This window comes from Coturnix japonica, chromosome 2 (genome assembly GCF_054131305.1).
Source record: "Coturnix japonica strain WE chromosome 2, WE-NBRP24, whole genome shotgun sequence".
Classification (NCBI taxonomy): domain Eukaryota; kingdom Metazoa; phylum Chordata; class Aves; order Galliformes; family Phasianidae; genus Coturnix; species Coturnix japonica.
In genome coordinates this window covers 122,561,857-122,576,992 of record NC_140664.1, presented here as the reverse complement: position 1 = coordinate 122,576,992, position 15,136 = coordinate 122,561,857, and the positions used below count along the sequence as shown (strand labels likewise).

The following is a 15,136-nucleotide window of genomic DNA, read 5'->3' as shown; positions in this document are numbered from 1 at the left end:
CCCCCTCCAGGTACTGGAAGGCTGCTATAAGGTCTCCTTAGAACCTCTCTTCCATAGGTTGAAGAAGCCCAGCTCTTTCAGCCCATCCTCGTAGCAGAGGTGTTCCATGCATTTGATCATCTTTGTACCCTCCTCTGAACCCTGTGTCCTTCTTGTGTGGAGGACACAATACTCCAGGTGGGATCTCAAGAGTGCAGAGGGGCAGAATCACCTCCCTCAGTTTGCTGTTCATGTTTCTCTTGATGCAACCCAGGATACAGTTGGCCTTCTGGGCTGCAAGAGCACACTGCCAGCTCATGTTGAATCTTTTATCAGCTGAGACTCTCAAATCTTTCTCTTCAGGACCCCTCAAAGGCCACTCTGCCAAACCTCTAGCTTTGCTTTGGATTGAAAGAGATGCATGTGCATGCTCAGCCCTACCAAGCATTACAGCCATTAGCAGGAGAAATGAGGGAGCATAGGAAAAGACTGTTGATGCTGAGATGCAGTCCTAATAGGTAGATTAAGGTCATGGAAAACAAAACAAAAAAGACACTTAACATGCTGCTTTCATTTAACTGCATTTTAACACAAAGCATGCAATTATAGTTGTAACACAGCAGTGATACAATTTTAAAGATTTATAGGATCAGATGCTCCCTGACCTTTCACAGAGTAAAAGCACTAATTTCACAAGATAGAAGGCACACTAACTACTGCATGGAAGGCTTGTGGAGAATACATATAGTGGCTGCTTTCTAGAAAGCATGGTTGTTATAAGGAGTTCTCTGATGCTCACAAATACTGATTTCATTTAATAAGTGCTTTGTATCAAGGATAACCTCTGCTGGTCAGTTTCTTAACAAAAACATTTGCTGTATATGAATCTCAGGAAATATAAAATTTACAAAACTGCCTTGTTTTCACAACGGCAAAGCCACAGTCTTTTATTACGTTTTATGGTTGTTTTTTCTTCATCCCCCTCTCCCTAAACCCCCTTCCTTTAAATACCTGATGAGGGAATTACTTTGTAAAGACAGACATACCCCATATCATTCACATCAGAAGCCACCAGGAAACTGAAGACAGCCTGTGAATTTCGCCATTGATTGCATAAGCATTAGCAAAAATCTATTTTGAACATCATATCTACTTAGAATATCATGTCTAATGAATGAGAGAAGCACATCCTAGCAAAAGAGGAAATCCTCTATTTGCACACAGTGGCATTAAGGACTTCATCTCACACTGTATTCTCTAAGAATAGACCATATGAGTTCTCCACAAAGTACAGAAATTCCATCCAGGTACATGGTGAGTCCTCACATAATGAGATTTTCCAAGGAAACTGAGTCCTAGAAGTGCGCAGATTTGCATCTGGAGTCTCTTTCGGTAAACACTCAATGATACCATCAGCTGGGCTCAAACCATAAGCCCTGAACTCATGACTTTTGTCCCTTTGCATGCATATGGATTTCTATGGCTCTGTATCAACTTGGAGCTTAAGCACCAAGGATTTTAAACTGCACTTTCCTGTCTGAGTGTCTGACAAACCTATAATGGAGAATCACACATGACAAACAACCTGGCAGAGAATGAAGCCATAAACCTGTTATTAATCCAAAAATCCATTTAGTCTTTCTGGTTTTCTAAAGAGTTAGCTTGGTGCCACTGCCATTTTCATGATATTCAGCTCCTTCTGAAAGGAAGCTTCCCTCTTGGGGATAGCTAGAAAACAGCCAGCCTATTTAGGGGTTATTACAGCAGTTTTACAAAGGCCCTAAGAGTGTCTTGTCATGACAGACAATCTTCAAAAGAGCAAAAGTTTCTGCAACATCTTACTTAAAGGAGAAAAAAAAAATAAATAAAAAGAACAAGTAACTCACAAATCAGTTACAGTAGAGAAATGTTTATCATGCAGTTTTGTTTCTGATTTGTTGGAGTAGGACTTTGAGAAATTCTCACAATAGGCCTCTGACTGCTATGCACCATCCCCTCCCCTAACATGAAAATAAATGGAAGACATTTTAATAAAATTACTATGAAATCAGTACATTTATTTTATTGTGATTATTAAACATCAGTTTATTTTATTCATTTTTAGGTATGTATAAGTGACTAAAACATTTATAAAATTGAAACTCTAAAAATGATTGTAAATGTAACAAAAAGCTCAGTACCAGGCCTAAACTATAGTATATTTAGTTTAAATCTACTCCCTTTCAGTTTAAAACCACTTCCCATTGTCCTGTCATCACACGCCCTTCTAAAAGGTCACTTCTCAGCTTTACTATAGGCCTCCTTCAGATACCAGAAGGCTGTTGCGAAGTCTCCTTGAAGCATTCTCTTCTCTATGCTGAAGAGCTCCAGCTCTCTCAGCCTGTCCTTATATTGAAGGGGGTGTAAATACTGTGACATACCTACAACCCCATTTATACAGTGTTTATTTTTTCCTCATGATACAGCATAAGATCAGTTTAACAGCATCTTGTATTTTGTTTTGTTTTTCTTTCTTTCCTTTGGATGCAGGTATTGCAGCATCTTCAAATGATTCTAGCCTATTTCTTCTCCAGCGCACATTCAGAAGATGGAATAGGTAAGTCTTCCATATCCCTTCTTAACTAGAAGAGATGACAAGGTAAACAGAACAGCCAAGACTCAGTCACCCTAAAGCCTCACAAAAGGAGGGAAGACAGCAAACCCAAATCAGGATAAACAGTGTTAAAACTCTGGGCAATGAAATTAATAGCAGGAGCTGCAGTTTTAAGCTGACAAAGACTTTCTGTACGTCAGTTCAGGAAGCTGCCTCCAAACTTGTATGTGCTGTAATTCCTGAACAGTTAATGACACATTTCAGGAGTCACAGATGAAAATATAAAGCAGTAGGCTGTAAGAATGAGCGACAGACATTAAGTTGATACAAACAGGAACACTCATTTACTAAAGCAGCAGCTTTTCTTCCTGTAAAATTCAGGAAAAGGTGACTAAAGTAAGGATAATGCCTAATTTGAAGTTTTCACATTACTCAGTGTGACTCCCTGTTGAAACCATGCTGTTCAGACCGTAGCATGCTCATCCTAGAGCCCGTGTGCTTAAGAATGAACTGCACTACCACGACTTCTCTAGAGATCATAACATCTAAACAGATTGCAACCAAAACTACAAGTCAATAACTTTCTAAATTAGCTCCCACATATAACATTATTGAATCATTAATTACTAAAACATAAAGCTGGGTGAAATCCACAATGAACATATCAGATTTCATTCACACCTTAGAGGAAAAGATAGATATGAATAAATTATGAAGCTGTTGCTCAGATTTCTACAGCTCTTTGGAAATCAAACACGGTTACTGTAGGTCTATCTTTCCAGCTCAACACACTTCAGAGCAAAACAATCCAAATACTGCCTGTATTGACCAGGGCAGAGATGCAACTTCTAAGCACAAGAAGAACCCAGTACCATGCAAGTCTGTAAGACATGGTTCAAAAACCTTTAGGAGACCTGTATTCTGCACATGCAAAAAGAAAACATCCAGCATAACCTTTCTGCCTAAAATATTACCAGGCACTTAAGGCTAGACAACTGAATTTCCTCTTAAGTTCCCATGGTCTCTATCTCATTTTTTAATTCTTATCTATTTTTGTATTTGCTGTATCCCTTGTGAAGGCACTCCAAGTTGAAAGTGGTCAGAAAGGAAGTGAGTGGAGCAACCTACCCAATGCACACAGCCACAGCTAACACTGCTTCTATTAGCTGAATCTATTTTCAGCCAAATTCTGCAAGCTAAGGCTGTGATGTGCATGACTGAAAAAATTCAGGAAAAAAAAAAAAATAAAAAAAAATGTAAGCCTGTCGCTGATACCTCCCATAGCTTTTCAGTCATGAATTCAGTGATTCTGGAGTAATTGTAATGTGCTTTAGGAACATGGAGATGAAGAGGGAAACAGAAATGTGAAGTATTATCATCAAGAAAATTCAAAGGCAGATTCCATTAAATTACAAATCCCCTGCATCCTTCCTTGCTGTAAAAAGTCATTATCATCAGAATGCTAAACACCACACATGCCAACACAGCTAAGCATGTGGAAATGAACAAAGGATTACCATGGAGAATTGCAAATTCCCTTACATAGGAGAAAGGAAAACTCATTTTTAAATTTCTTTCCTTCCCCCTCTTCCTCCATGGAAGTTTAAAAGAAAGAGAGCAAGTGATCCCTCAAGTATTAACCTTTTTATTTTTTCAGCTATATTTGAGTGAGTAGTAGAATCATCATTCCTTTAGATTGAGAAAAATGAAAATACCAGTACAATCATTTCTTCAGCACTTATTGCAGGGTTGATAATGAATTCAAGTCCATCTAAAGACCATCACAATGCATGTGTCACAATTGCTTTGATTTAAGCAGTTAACAAATCCAATATAAAGATATATATTGAATTTTTGTCCAGTTTAACTTCTTGCAATTGACAGGAAACAAGACAGTGACATATGGGTCTGTTGGCTAGCCAGGAAGTATGACAACATCAGTAGAAACTTCAGCTGGACAAGTCGGGGGGAGGGGGGTGGGGAAGAAAAAATTAATGATGATCCCAGATTCTAATTCTAGTTGCAAATGACATACTGTTTGTTCTGACTTAGTAAAAAGGACTACAATTTTGAATCAGTGAGAGCAGAGGATTGGTTGTTTCACATCACCAGTACAGATTTGAGAAAAAAATCACTTTCTAGCTCTTTTTTGTTGTTGTAGATATTAAAAATAATCAATGAAGTGCTGGATTATAGCAATAATTTACAGAAACTTGTATTTGACTGAGAACATAATCTGAAAAAAAAGTAAAAAAAATATTTTTTACCCCTCAATTTGAGGAAAAGGAGACTTGTTGAGATCAAATGATGTGTTTGTTAAAATTACGTTGTTAGTTGGAGTAATTTCTTGAAAGTTTTGAATGAAAACATTTTAAAATGTCAGCTGAGTCCTCAATAGCAACAAACTCTTCTGCGCATAGTAAAAGCTGTTTAGAAACACTGATAGACAATCATATACATCGTCTCCTTAAGTGATTTTAACACTTAAACATTAAAAGAGCACTTTAAAACACTTTAAACATTTAAAGAGCATATTCTAGTTCTCAGAATTTAATATGACAATTGAATACAAAGCTTTTTATTTTCAGGGCTGACTGCTAGATAGAAAAGCCAAGAGATATCTATGATTGTTTCACTGAACTCCAGCATGTCCCAAGAAGATTCCTGCTGTAAAAAAAAATAATTTCAGTTTTCATCTTTCAGCTTCTCACTGTGGGGAAAGAAAAGACATTTGATTTAGAGATGCAGTGCCAAGAAGGCACAAGAGCAGCAGTACTTTCTCAGAACAGACATTCTTTTAGTCCAGTCCCAGATTTGGAAGCAGATCCCTAATAGAATAGAAGTCACAGGCAGTACCAATTTCCTCCCCCTGACCTGTTCATCAAGGTCCACTAATCTGCCTTTCAGGAAGTACCTCTGGGTTTAATAACTACCATGAAATTTAAGTTCCAAAAATTTTTCTGAATTTTTAAGATTAGGCATGTGCAACATTAATGGTTAGTGAGCTCCAGCACTTTCAGTGTAATGATGTATGAAAGAGAGGAATCAGGTGAGGTACTTGTTTAATCCTCTAAAACATTACAGAAACATCAGCAGCATGAATGCACATTCAAGCAGACTTTAGGCTAAGTTATGCTCCCTGAAGTCAGTGAAGGAACTACATTTTATATAATGTTTAAGATAAAATAGTCAAAGACAAGCAGAGTCTGAATTGGTGTAGATCCTACTACAATAAATATCTAACCATAAAATATGTATCTTGTGACAATGCTTTTAGCCCAGAAAATTGTGTATTCACTCTGATTTAAAATAAATAAAAATCATGAAAACATTTACAACCTAAGAAGGAAGCTCACATTTTCCTTCCTTCTCCTGAGTCCTTTATGCACAAAAATAGCACAATTCGGTAATTATTAACATAACTGTTGTTATGACAATGAGTTTGCAAGTAGCCTGAGTAGCTGTAACCATATTAAATCAGTTAAATTTGATTTCTTAAAACAGAACTTGCAATAAAAGATTGTGATAGAAAAACCTCACATATACTATATCACATGCATGTATGTATATACAGAAACATATATAGAAACAAGATAGAGGTGGGCTTGGCCAAACTAGCAGCCCTCTGTGCAATTACCATACTGCTTAGTTTTGAGACTTCACACAGTTATGCACAAGTTTTTTTACTTTTAATACAGTGCACTGGAGCAGTAATTCCAGGAACACCTTATCGTTTGTTCAGCTGAGTGGAATTTAATCGTAACCAGTATTTTTTCCTTGCTCAGACTTGCAGTAAGAGCAGAGCAGTGGGCATGCTAACATCACTGCCAGTAGCTGAGAACAATTACTCTCAAATCCCAAAGGTTGTCACACTCAATCCCTTCTGCTGTTTTTGCCAGTCAGAACCAGACATCTTCAATGCTGTCAGGGGACTGGGACTGATAAGGGAGAAGCCTCTTTTTGAACAGTAACTCTTGGAGAAAATGCAAAACTTAGCATACGTGCACTGCCAGTAAGGAATCCACCAGAGTTCTGACAGACAGGATGCTTTCCAGGTCTAAATTACAAAGATTGCTAAAAATGTACACTTCGAACAACATCTAGAGAAACTAAAGAAAGTAGAGAAAAATAAGAGTGCCCTCTGTTAGCATCAACTGTTTTAGCTGAAAGCAGTACACAAAACAGTTATCAGTCATATCCACAATTATTATGGTCAGGGATAGAGAGTAAAGTAAGAAACAGCCAAGTTTGATTTGACATATTGTGTTCAACACACTGCTTCATGCATAGAACTGAATCTTCTAAAGTATCATTCATTCTGTTTTAAAACCTTACTTTTTTTTTTTTTCTTTTTTCCCTCCCTGTTTTCATGCTGAAAAGCAATAAAACCTTACTACTAGCTTAGCTGCAGTCAGCTTAACCCCGACTTCACTTTAACCTATTATTTTGATGCTGGATTTCTTTTTTAAGATTGTGAAAGATGCAGTTTGTTTTGATGTAGCATCTCCATAAAATGAGAAGTTCCACAGTAACTAATGCCCCACACTTGTTTTGCAAAATTTGTAACCATATGCTAGTAACAGTGTATACGGTATGTTACAGATAGCTTCACTTCAAATTTTCAGCATTTTATTTCTCAGCGTTGCATAGTTTACTGTGGTTTAAGCTGTCAGAAGGATCAGGGAAAGGGAACGGTAAAGCAAAGCAGTCTTTCTAGAAATCATTTTAAAGTCTGTGCCTGGAGCCGCTTGGCTGAATATCTGGAAAAAAATGATACCAAAATTATAAATGCTGGAGAATAATCTCTGTATGGAGCTCTTATACAATGACTGGTCACCACCTAGAAAACAGTAAGTATTCTAGACTTTGGAAAAATATGTCACATTTTGTGTGACAATAATCATATATTAACACATTATTAAGCCTCTCTTTTCAGTGCCCTATGGCCATTCCTATATTAGAGAGTACTGTGGCAAAACAAGAAAGCATCTGCACAGGTAGTAGGAATCTGGCATCCACACTAGATGCATTTCAAGGATCAGCTCCTCTTCTAGTAAAAGAGGAACAAGAATCTCTGCTACTTGCTTTCATTACCTTTGCATAACTACAGCATTTCAGCTATTAACGTGAAGGTCAAAATGCGATCATGAATCTAACTAGAAGCATTAACACTGTTAAAATAAAGTCAATTACTTAATAACCATACTTCTATGAGAACAGGAAAAGAAAGTATATTTGTCCCAGTTTGATACTTGTTTGAAAGAAGATACGTTAAACTAGACATATTTAGTGAGACTTATTTTCACGCTCATTACTTTTTCAAGGACATATAGCGATTGCAACAACAAATCCTACCCTACCCATTGCATTTCCTGGACTTGTTTATCATAAATAAAAGGCACTTCTGTATTTTCTAAGCACAGTAACGAAGAGGTAATTTACTCAGCAAACAAGCAAAAAAAAAAAAAACAAAGCCAATCAACCCTGACTCTCAAGATTGTGAGGAGGAATCCCAAAATAGATTGGAAGGGGGAAAACAAAACAAAATAATAATAATAATAATAAAAAAGAAACAGCAGTAGTCACTTCATATTTCTCCTATATAAGCCTTATCAGCAGAGGCTCTCATTTTTTAAAGAGGAACACTCCAAAGCTTTTAAAAGGGCCAAGAAGTCAATCTGTTTGCTCTGTATCACCACAATACTGCATTTTCAGAGTTCACTCTGCTGACAATATATTTCCCAGTCATCTAAATGCCATCTTCTTCAAGGATTTTTCCAGGGCTGTAACATTTATGTCCATCTGTACAAGACAGCATCTCACCCCTTTCCACGCTTATTAAGGTCTCACTCATTTGTTCTGGTTATATTATGTAGTAAAAATGCAAACATTAAAACATGTACTAACTTGGGCCCCAGAAAGCAGATGGGACCAACCTCCACCCTTGAGAACATTTTAGATTTAAAACATTCTAGTCTCTAACTGGCACATTATTAAAAATCCTATTAAACTAAGAGGAAGAAGTACTTTCATAATCTCATACCATTTTATGTGTTTATGATAATCATTTGCTATAAATTAATCTTACCTTATTATCTCCAGCTCACTGTCAGCTCTCCAGAAAGTCTATAGATGTCATACACACAGAAGATCTACTCTGCAGCACAAAGGTGTTCTTCCTGCCCTTTGCCTTTTTCTTATCACTATCAGTTTTGGTTTCTGCTGCCACCATTCTCCACCTTGGACCAAGCAGTTCCTGTCCTCCAACAACAGGATAGACCTCTGAGAAAGTCCCATCACCTCCTTCTGAAGGCCATGCCCATTTCCAACAGTTCTGCACACAATATGAATACATCCAATACTTGAGCTTATCTTTGCCATATGTTTCAACTTCCAGAGAGTCTGATTCAAGAGAAAGTCTTATTTAAGAAAACATCTGATGCATCAGTTTGCATGAGTTCCTTCCTAAAGAAGGTCAAACAAAGCTGAGAAAGGTGACAGTGAACATTCTTGGCATGCCAAGTGGTTGCACTGTTCAGGCTCGCAGACCAGAGGATCAGCATAAGACAATGTGACCACTATCATCCTTCAGGATGGGGGCATATCCACCCCGCAAAAACATGATTAACTGACCAACAGTGCATTTTCTTGAGGCTGCTCTTGAAGGTCTGAAGTTCATACTCCAATGATCTTAAAATAATTTATGGATTACGGAGACTTGGAATGGTGCTATTCTAAGGGAAAACTAAAGAAATCTCACTGCCTTGAGACATCAAGAAAAGCTAAAGGACACAAGCTATCATACACACAGATGGATTTTATCATTTGCCACACGATGGCTGTAAGGATTTGATCTCACAGGAAACATTCTGAGTTATTTTTAAAGGAGATGCAAAAATTAATTGCCTTTAAAAAAAAAAAGTAAAATCTAAGTAGAAAGTAAATGTATCAGTGTAAGGAAGAACAAACAAAAATTAAAAGATATGTTCATTACTAATCAGGCTTCTAGTGGAAGATTCTCCCACACATGCAAGGAAAGTCTACACAGTAACTCAGAGATAACAGTACATGTGATAAAGAAGTGTTATAACACTGCAGTGTCATTAAATATGAGTGACAAGTAATACTCATTCTCTGGATTTTCTCCCAGAAGACCAGCAACACATGCAGAAGAAGAGTTTAAAAAAATAAATCAATATACTCTCCAGCATGATGAGTTCCTAAGCTGCAGAATACTGTAACATCTGGATTCCTCTGCTGTGAATTCTGGTCATACATTTAACATCTTCTGCAAAGCCAGACACCAAATTTCACTTCTTTTTGTAAAGAGCCTGTGTGTTGTAGCAGGGATTTTACAAAAGGATCTGATAATGCGCAAGAACAGAATTCAGTTATTTTACTTTGCCAGGGAGACTAGACAAGGGATATAGGGGCGCACAGAACCTGAAGTTAAACTCAGTAGAGACTGTATACTTTTGAGGTTAAGACTCTGCAGTGCCATTAATCAGGCAGGAAAAACAGCTACGGAAAAACCATCATTCAATATACATCCATTTTCCAGCATTCATTTCTCTCCCAAAAGTTGCCAAACACAAGTATTAGGGAGGCAGCTCTGACCCATTTCATTCTATAAGAGCATGGCACTCAATGGACTGGAGACACACAAGACAACGCATACAGATCTGCATGTGAGCCATGGAAAAAAAAAGTCAGCCACAGAAACACTCCTGTATCCAAGACACCTTCCACTTTACGTGCTAAAATAATTAGAAACAGGATTGAACTCTTTTGTGCTAGAGTATGCTGCTACAAGTATGGTTAGATAGTAGGGAATGGAGAGGCAAAAAAAAAGACCAAACCAAACATACACAACAAAAAACCCAAATCATTTTAAATCAAATTAAAAAAGAAAGAAACCACAAAACACACCTTTGAGAAAGGAGTTAGTACTTTGACGCATCATCATGTTGACAGACAAGTTTTACATTGCATTCCTTATTGTGTAAGTCTATAATCTTAAACCTAAAAATTGTTGTGTTTGAGAATGAGCTCCTCAACAATGGAAAAAAAATAAAGCACTGAAGCTTTGGAAGCAAAGATTGAAAATTTGAAGTATAGTCTACTACAAGCTGTATTTTTTTGATAAACACAATGGAGATTTTATTAATTGGAAAACAGCTAATACTAGTACTTAAAAAAAATAAATCAGCACTAATACAATAATTATTTACAGTTATTATCTGTGTGCAAGAGAATGTTAATACAGCCAGTTCATTTTTAAATTTCTAAACTAGCAATTAGAGATTAAATTAAATCCTAAAGTATAGGAGTAATAACTCAAGATTTCCCTTAGATGAATTTCATCCATTTTCTTTCCTAGAGGATAAACTAATGGGGAAATACTTTCAACATCTGACATAGAATACTTCTCATCTCTCTAGAGCCTCTTTCCATTTCTAATAATTACTCTTCATATAGACAAGACAAAATCTCACAGATGGAAATACTTAACTTTCAAGATTCCTATGTTTTTTTGTTTGTTTTGGGTATACTGCTTCCTTTTCCAGATATTTAAAAAGCACTGCTATAACAGAACTTTTCACAACTGGTTTCCAGAGAGACAGACAACTTCAAGAGGATTTTCACAGAAATCAGGAGGGATGTACTCCATTCCCAGAGCAGGAGGAAAAACAAATTTCCACATACTTGCAGGGACAGATACACAATCACAAGGCTAGATTCAATGCTTGAATGTATTGAAGAACTCACCTTTTGACTTATTCCCACCCCCTCCATTCAAGAACAAGTAAAATAAAAAGTGAATTTCTACCTCAATCTGGGTGGCATTCTCATGTCCCTCTTCAAGCAACAGATCTGTGAAACCACCTGGCTCAGAGGAATCCTGCCCCATACTGGCTCTGTTAGTGTTGACTGATTTAAGAGACTCTGAGTGCCTTCTCCACCTGTGGCTATTTACACGTGCATCCACTTGCACATTTTCTTCCACTCCAGGGAAGCTCTGAACAACTTCATAAAGCACACCTGTTTGAGAAACAAAACAACAAGATTATAAATCAGCTGGGACTATCCTTTACCAATCATAATCTAAAACATAGTAACATTAAACTTTTTATAAATGCTTTTAACTACTCTGTAGAATAGCTAATTATCTCTCTGATGAACCAACAAAACCATAATAGTCTGAAAGAATAAACAGCATATAATACCTGAGAAAAAAACAATAATTTGGACTAGGTTTTGTAGGCTCGTCTAACCATCCTATATGTTTTCCTGCTTATTTTAAGTCTAGGAAAAGTTTTCCATCTTATAACATTAACACTTGTCTACCCATAGGTGTCACTTTCCAAAATGAAACGAATGCAAGAAAAATAAGCACCTAATTGAAAGAAACTGATGCCCCAAAATAAAGGAGACAGAGAAGAACTGAAGTTGTGTATCAACTTAGCTTCTGCTGCTAAATTTATGTGGAAATAGCTTGGAAGCCACAGTGATAGGCATCCAAATAAACATTCTGAGGCATGAGATTCCCATAAACCTCCGCTCCTGTTTAGAAATAAAGCTGACCAACTGATAAACGTGAATGGTGTTTGAAGCCTGCAGGCACCCACCATATCCTCTGTAAAGCACCAATGGAGACGGGTAGTGTGCTTTATATATTCCTTTTGCAGTTTATTCGTATTGTTCACAACCTTTTCTTGCTGGCCTAGCTACCAAAACAAATCCACAAGTTCTTAATTACTTTCCAATTCTCCCAACCTAAAAGCCAATCAAAGTAGTTTTTATTAATTTATTTCAGTTATCATCAACAGGGAGTACAGTATGGCTCAAGTAATTTATCACACTTAGCACTAAAAATCAGACATGCTTTTCATACTGCCTTGTATGCACTGGGCCACAAAGGAGAAGCAGAGGAATGCTCTATTTTGCATTTTCCAGGAATAAGAGAAACTTGTTTTAAGAGCAGTACTTGGAGGCTTTAAATGAAATGTTAGTGGCAAAATAGAAGTAATGAAGAGTAAAATAAACAGTACAGAAGAGATACACCGGAAAATAGTTCACTTTCAGTAGCAGTCTGCTCCTTCAGTTTGGCAGTAGCTTCTGAGCAAAAGACGCTACTTCCAAGTTCCATATAAGTATCAAATATGCTGTCTGGACACAAAAGAGATGGAAAAATAGAAAACTACCTACCAAAGGATCAATCAATGCCATTTTCCTGCATCACAGATAGTTTAGGAGTGATTGCTACAGTTGAATCTTAGTCACAGAATCATTGTGTGCCCCGGTGGCACAGTGGTAGGAATGCCGCATTGCAACACCGGAGGCCCTGGGTTCGAATCCACCCTGTGGTGCAAGTGGTCGAAGTGCCGCTCTGCTACACAGAGGCTCGAATCCTGGGGGGTTGGACTCGATGATCTCTAAGGTCCCTTCCAACCTGCACAAGACTGTGATACTATGATGATGATGATGATTTGGATTGGAAGAGGTCCTTAAGGGTCATCTAGTCCATCTTCCCTGTCTGTAGTGACATCTACATGGTGCCAACTCTCATGAACGTCACCCACATGACAGCAGGACATTCTGTTTTTAGCGTTACCACTCCTCAAAAGGAAACGTTAAGTGCACAATGTCATTGCTTTTAAATCAGTTTCTGGGGTCAAAGGAAATGGTAGATATCAACATTATGAGGAAAAATGGATGTAGTCAAACACTGGAGACAAGACCAGACCAGCCCGAGCCGTACAACCCCTCTTCTGCTTCTCAAAGCTCTGAGAGGGTTCCATGAAGGAAAGAGAAGAATGTCCTAAAAAACAGAGATATTTTTCTTATGCAGTCAGGCCCAGGTCGAGCAAGGGACTTACACTCTTAATAAATGCAAGAGTTGCATTACAGAAAAAATTTCCATAAGAATTTAGGCTCTGGGTTATCTTTTTTTTTTTTTTTTTTTCTCCCCTCTCCCTTCTAATTGGCCAGAAATCCAATAAACTTATTTCCTAAGTTATTTAATCACTCTCAACCACATGCTGTTGTAGTACTGTGTCACTTAGAGAATTCAGAATTTAACAGAGACATAAAATAAAGAATCTCATAACTTTCATAAATCATAACTTTCTTCAGAACCTGAGAAATCAGGCTTCTTTTCCTTTAATGGGTGGCTCTTTGAAACATGTTTCCTTGATTTTCTTAAAAGGCTTAGAAGACTTGTCTTCAATAAATTGCTACTTTGCTGCCTGCTTCATCAAGCAATCAGCTTCCAGATGCAGAGGGACAGCTCTGCAGATGAACTCAATCACTCCTCCACTATCTTTATCAACATCAATTCAAAGCAGCCCTCCCTGCTCCAACTTAGAAGTTGCCACAGTTTTACAGGGATAGGGATGCCCAAAAGCTAGCAAATAGAAAAGAATCTGACATAGTTGCAGATACATGCTTTCTGTCTGAGATGCACAACACCAAAGGCGTAATCCATGGAAGTAACTTGAAGAAAGAAAGAGTCAAAGACACATTCATCCTCATTTCGCATTCCCACTGCAACCTACTCTTCTTATGGTCAAGAACTAAAATGCTGAGGTAATAATCTAAATTAGAAAACAGAAAATACTAGTGTTAGGGGAGGTCTCTAAATCCTATTCACCTCAGGCTGAGCCTTGCCTGTAAAGGAAGGGATTATAATTTGTCTTCCCAAATCCTGAATAAAAATGAATATTACATCTAAGCTTTAAGTTTTAGTAACATAACATAAACTACTTTCTAAAATAGTAAAAATACAGTGCTGGAGAGAAAAATGAAATGAGCACATCAGGGTATTTCTTGTAGCTTGCAAAGTTTACATTCTTATCTCCTAACAGTTCATAAATTTTTTTTATACAGCATAATTGCATCACGGCACCTGCAAAATTTGGTATGGGTTATTCCACATAGGACAAAATTTGATCTCATCAGTGCATAGCATTTTTTCTGCTTCAACTGTTTTAATTTGTGATTTTTTCCCTTGAAATGTAGAACATTTTCTAAGTCATACTGTTAGCATGCTACTACATTGATAAATATTACTTTACAGCTACAAACCATATCAACATCAGGAAGCTTTGCACTGATCTAACTATATCAAAAATGCACTATATACTTCTAAGTCTAATATCAGAAAATATGAAAAGCATGAACTGATAACACCTTCAGTTTAAAGCAAGTAACTTCACTATTATCTGTGAAAGCTTCTACCAGTTTTACCCCTAGATGTAATTAATGAACCTGGGCTGGCAGAGTGGAGATGCTCAAGCTTAACTTGAGGTAATATCTAGATGTGTTTTCAAAGAGTGAAGACATAAACTTACAGTAGATCACCCTCTTCACAAAATCTTTTCGTCAAACTACTGGAGATGAAAAGAAAGGGTCTGGCCAGGCCTGTCACCTTTTTCTGATCCAACATGGCTCCTGGGGTTTATCTCAACATACCTCTAATACTGAGAAACTGATAAACAAGATACATATATGTATTTCCAAGTGAGTCAAACAGGGTGTTTTCTATTCCTTTTAAGTATTTTT

The 15,136-nt window shown here is 37.2% G+C and overlaps 1 protein-coding gene across 3 annotated transcripts in view; it reads right to left on the bottom strand.

The window, feature by feature from the left end:
- The window catches only part of PLXDC2 (plexin domain containing 2), a 225,650-nt gene that overhangs the window by 96,963 nt on the left and 113,551 nt on the right, over positions 1–15,136 (bottom strand). For all 3 annotated transcript variants that reach the window (XM_032443073.2, XM_085538689.1, XM_085538690.1), the window contains one exon: positions 11,403–11,614. In XM_032443073.2, the coding sequence (XP_032298964.2) occupies positions 11,403–11,614 (212 nt within the window). The remainder of the gene's footprint in view (positions 1–11,402; positions 11,615–15,136) is intronic.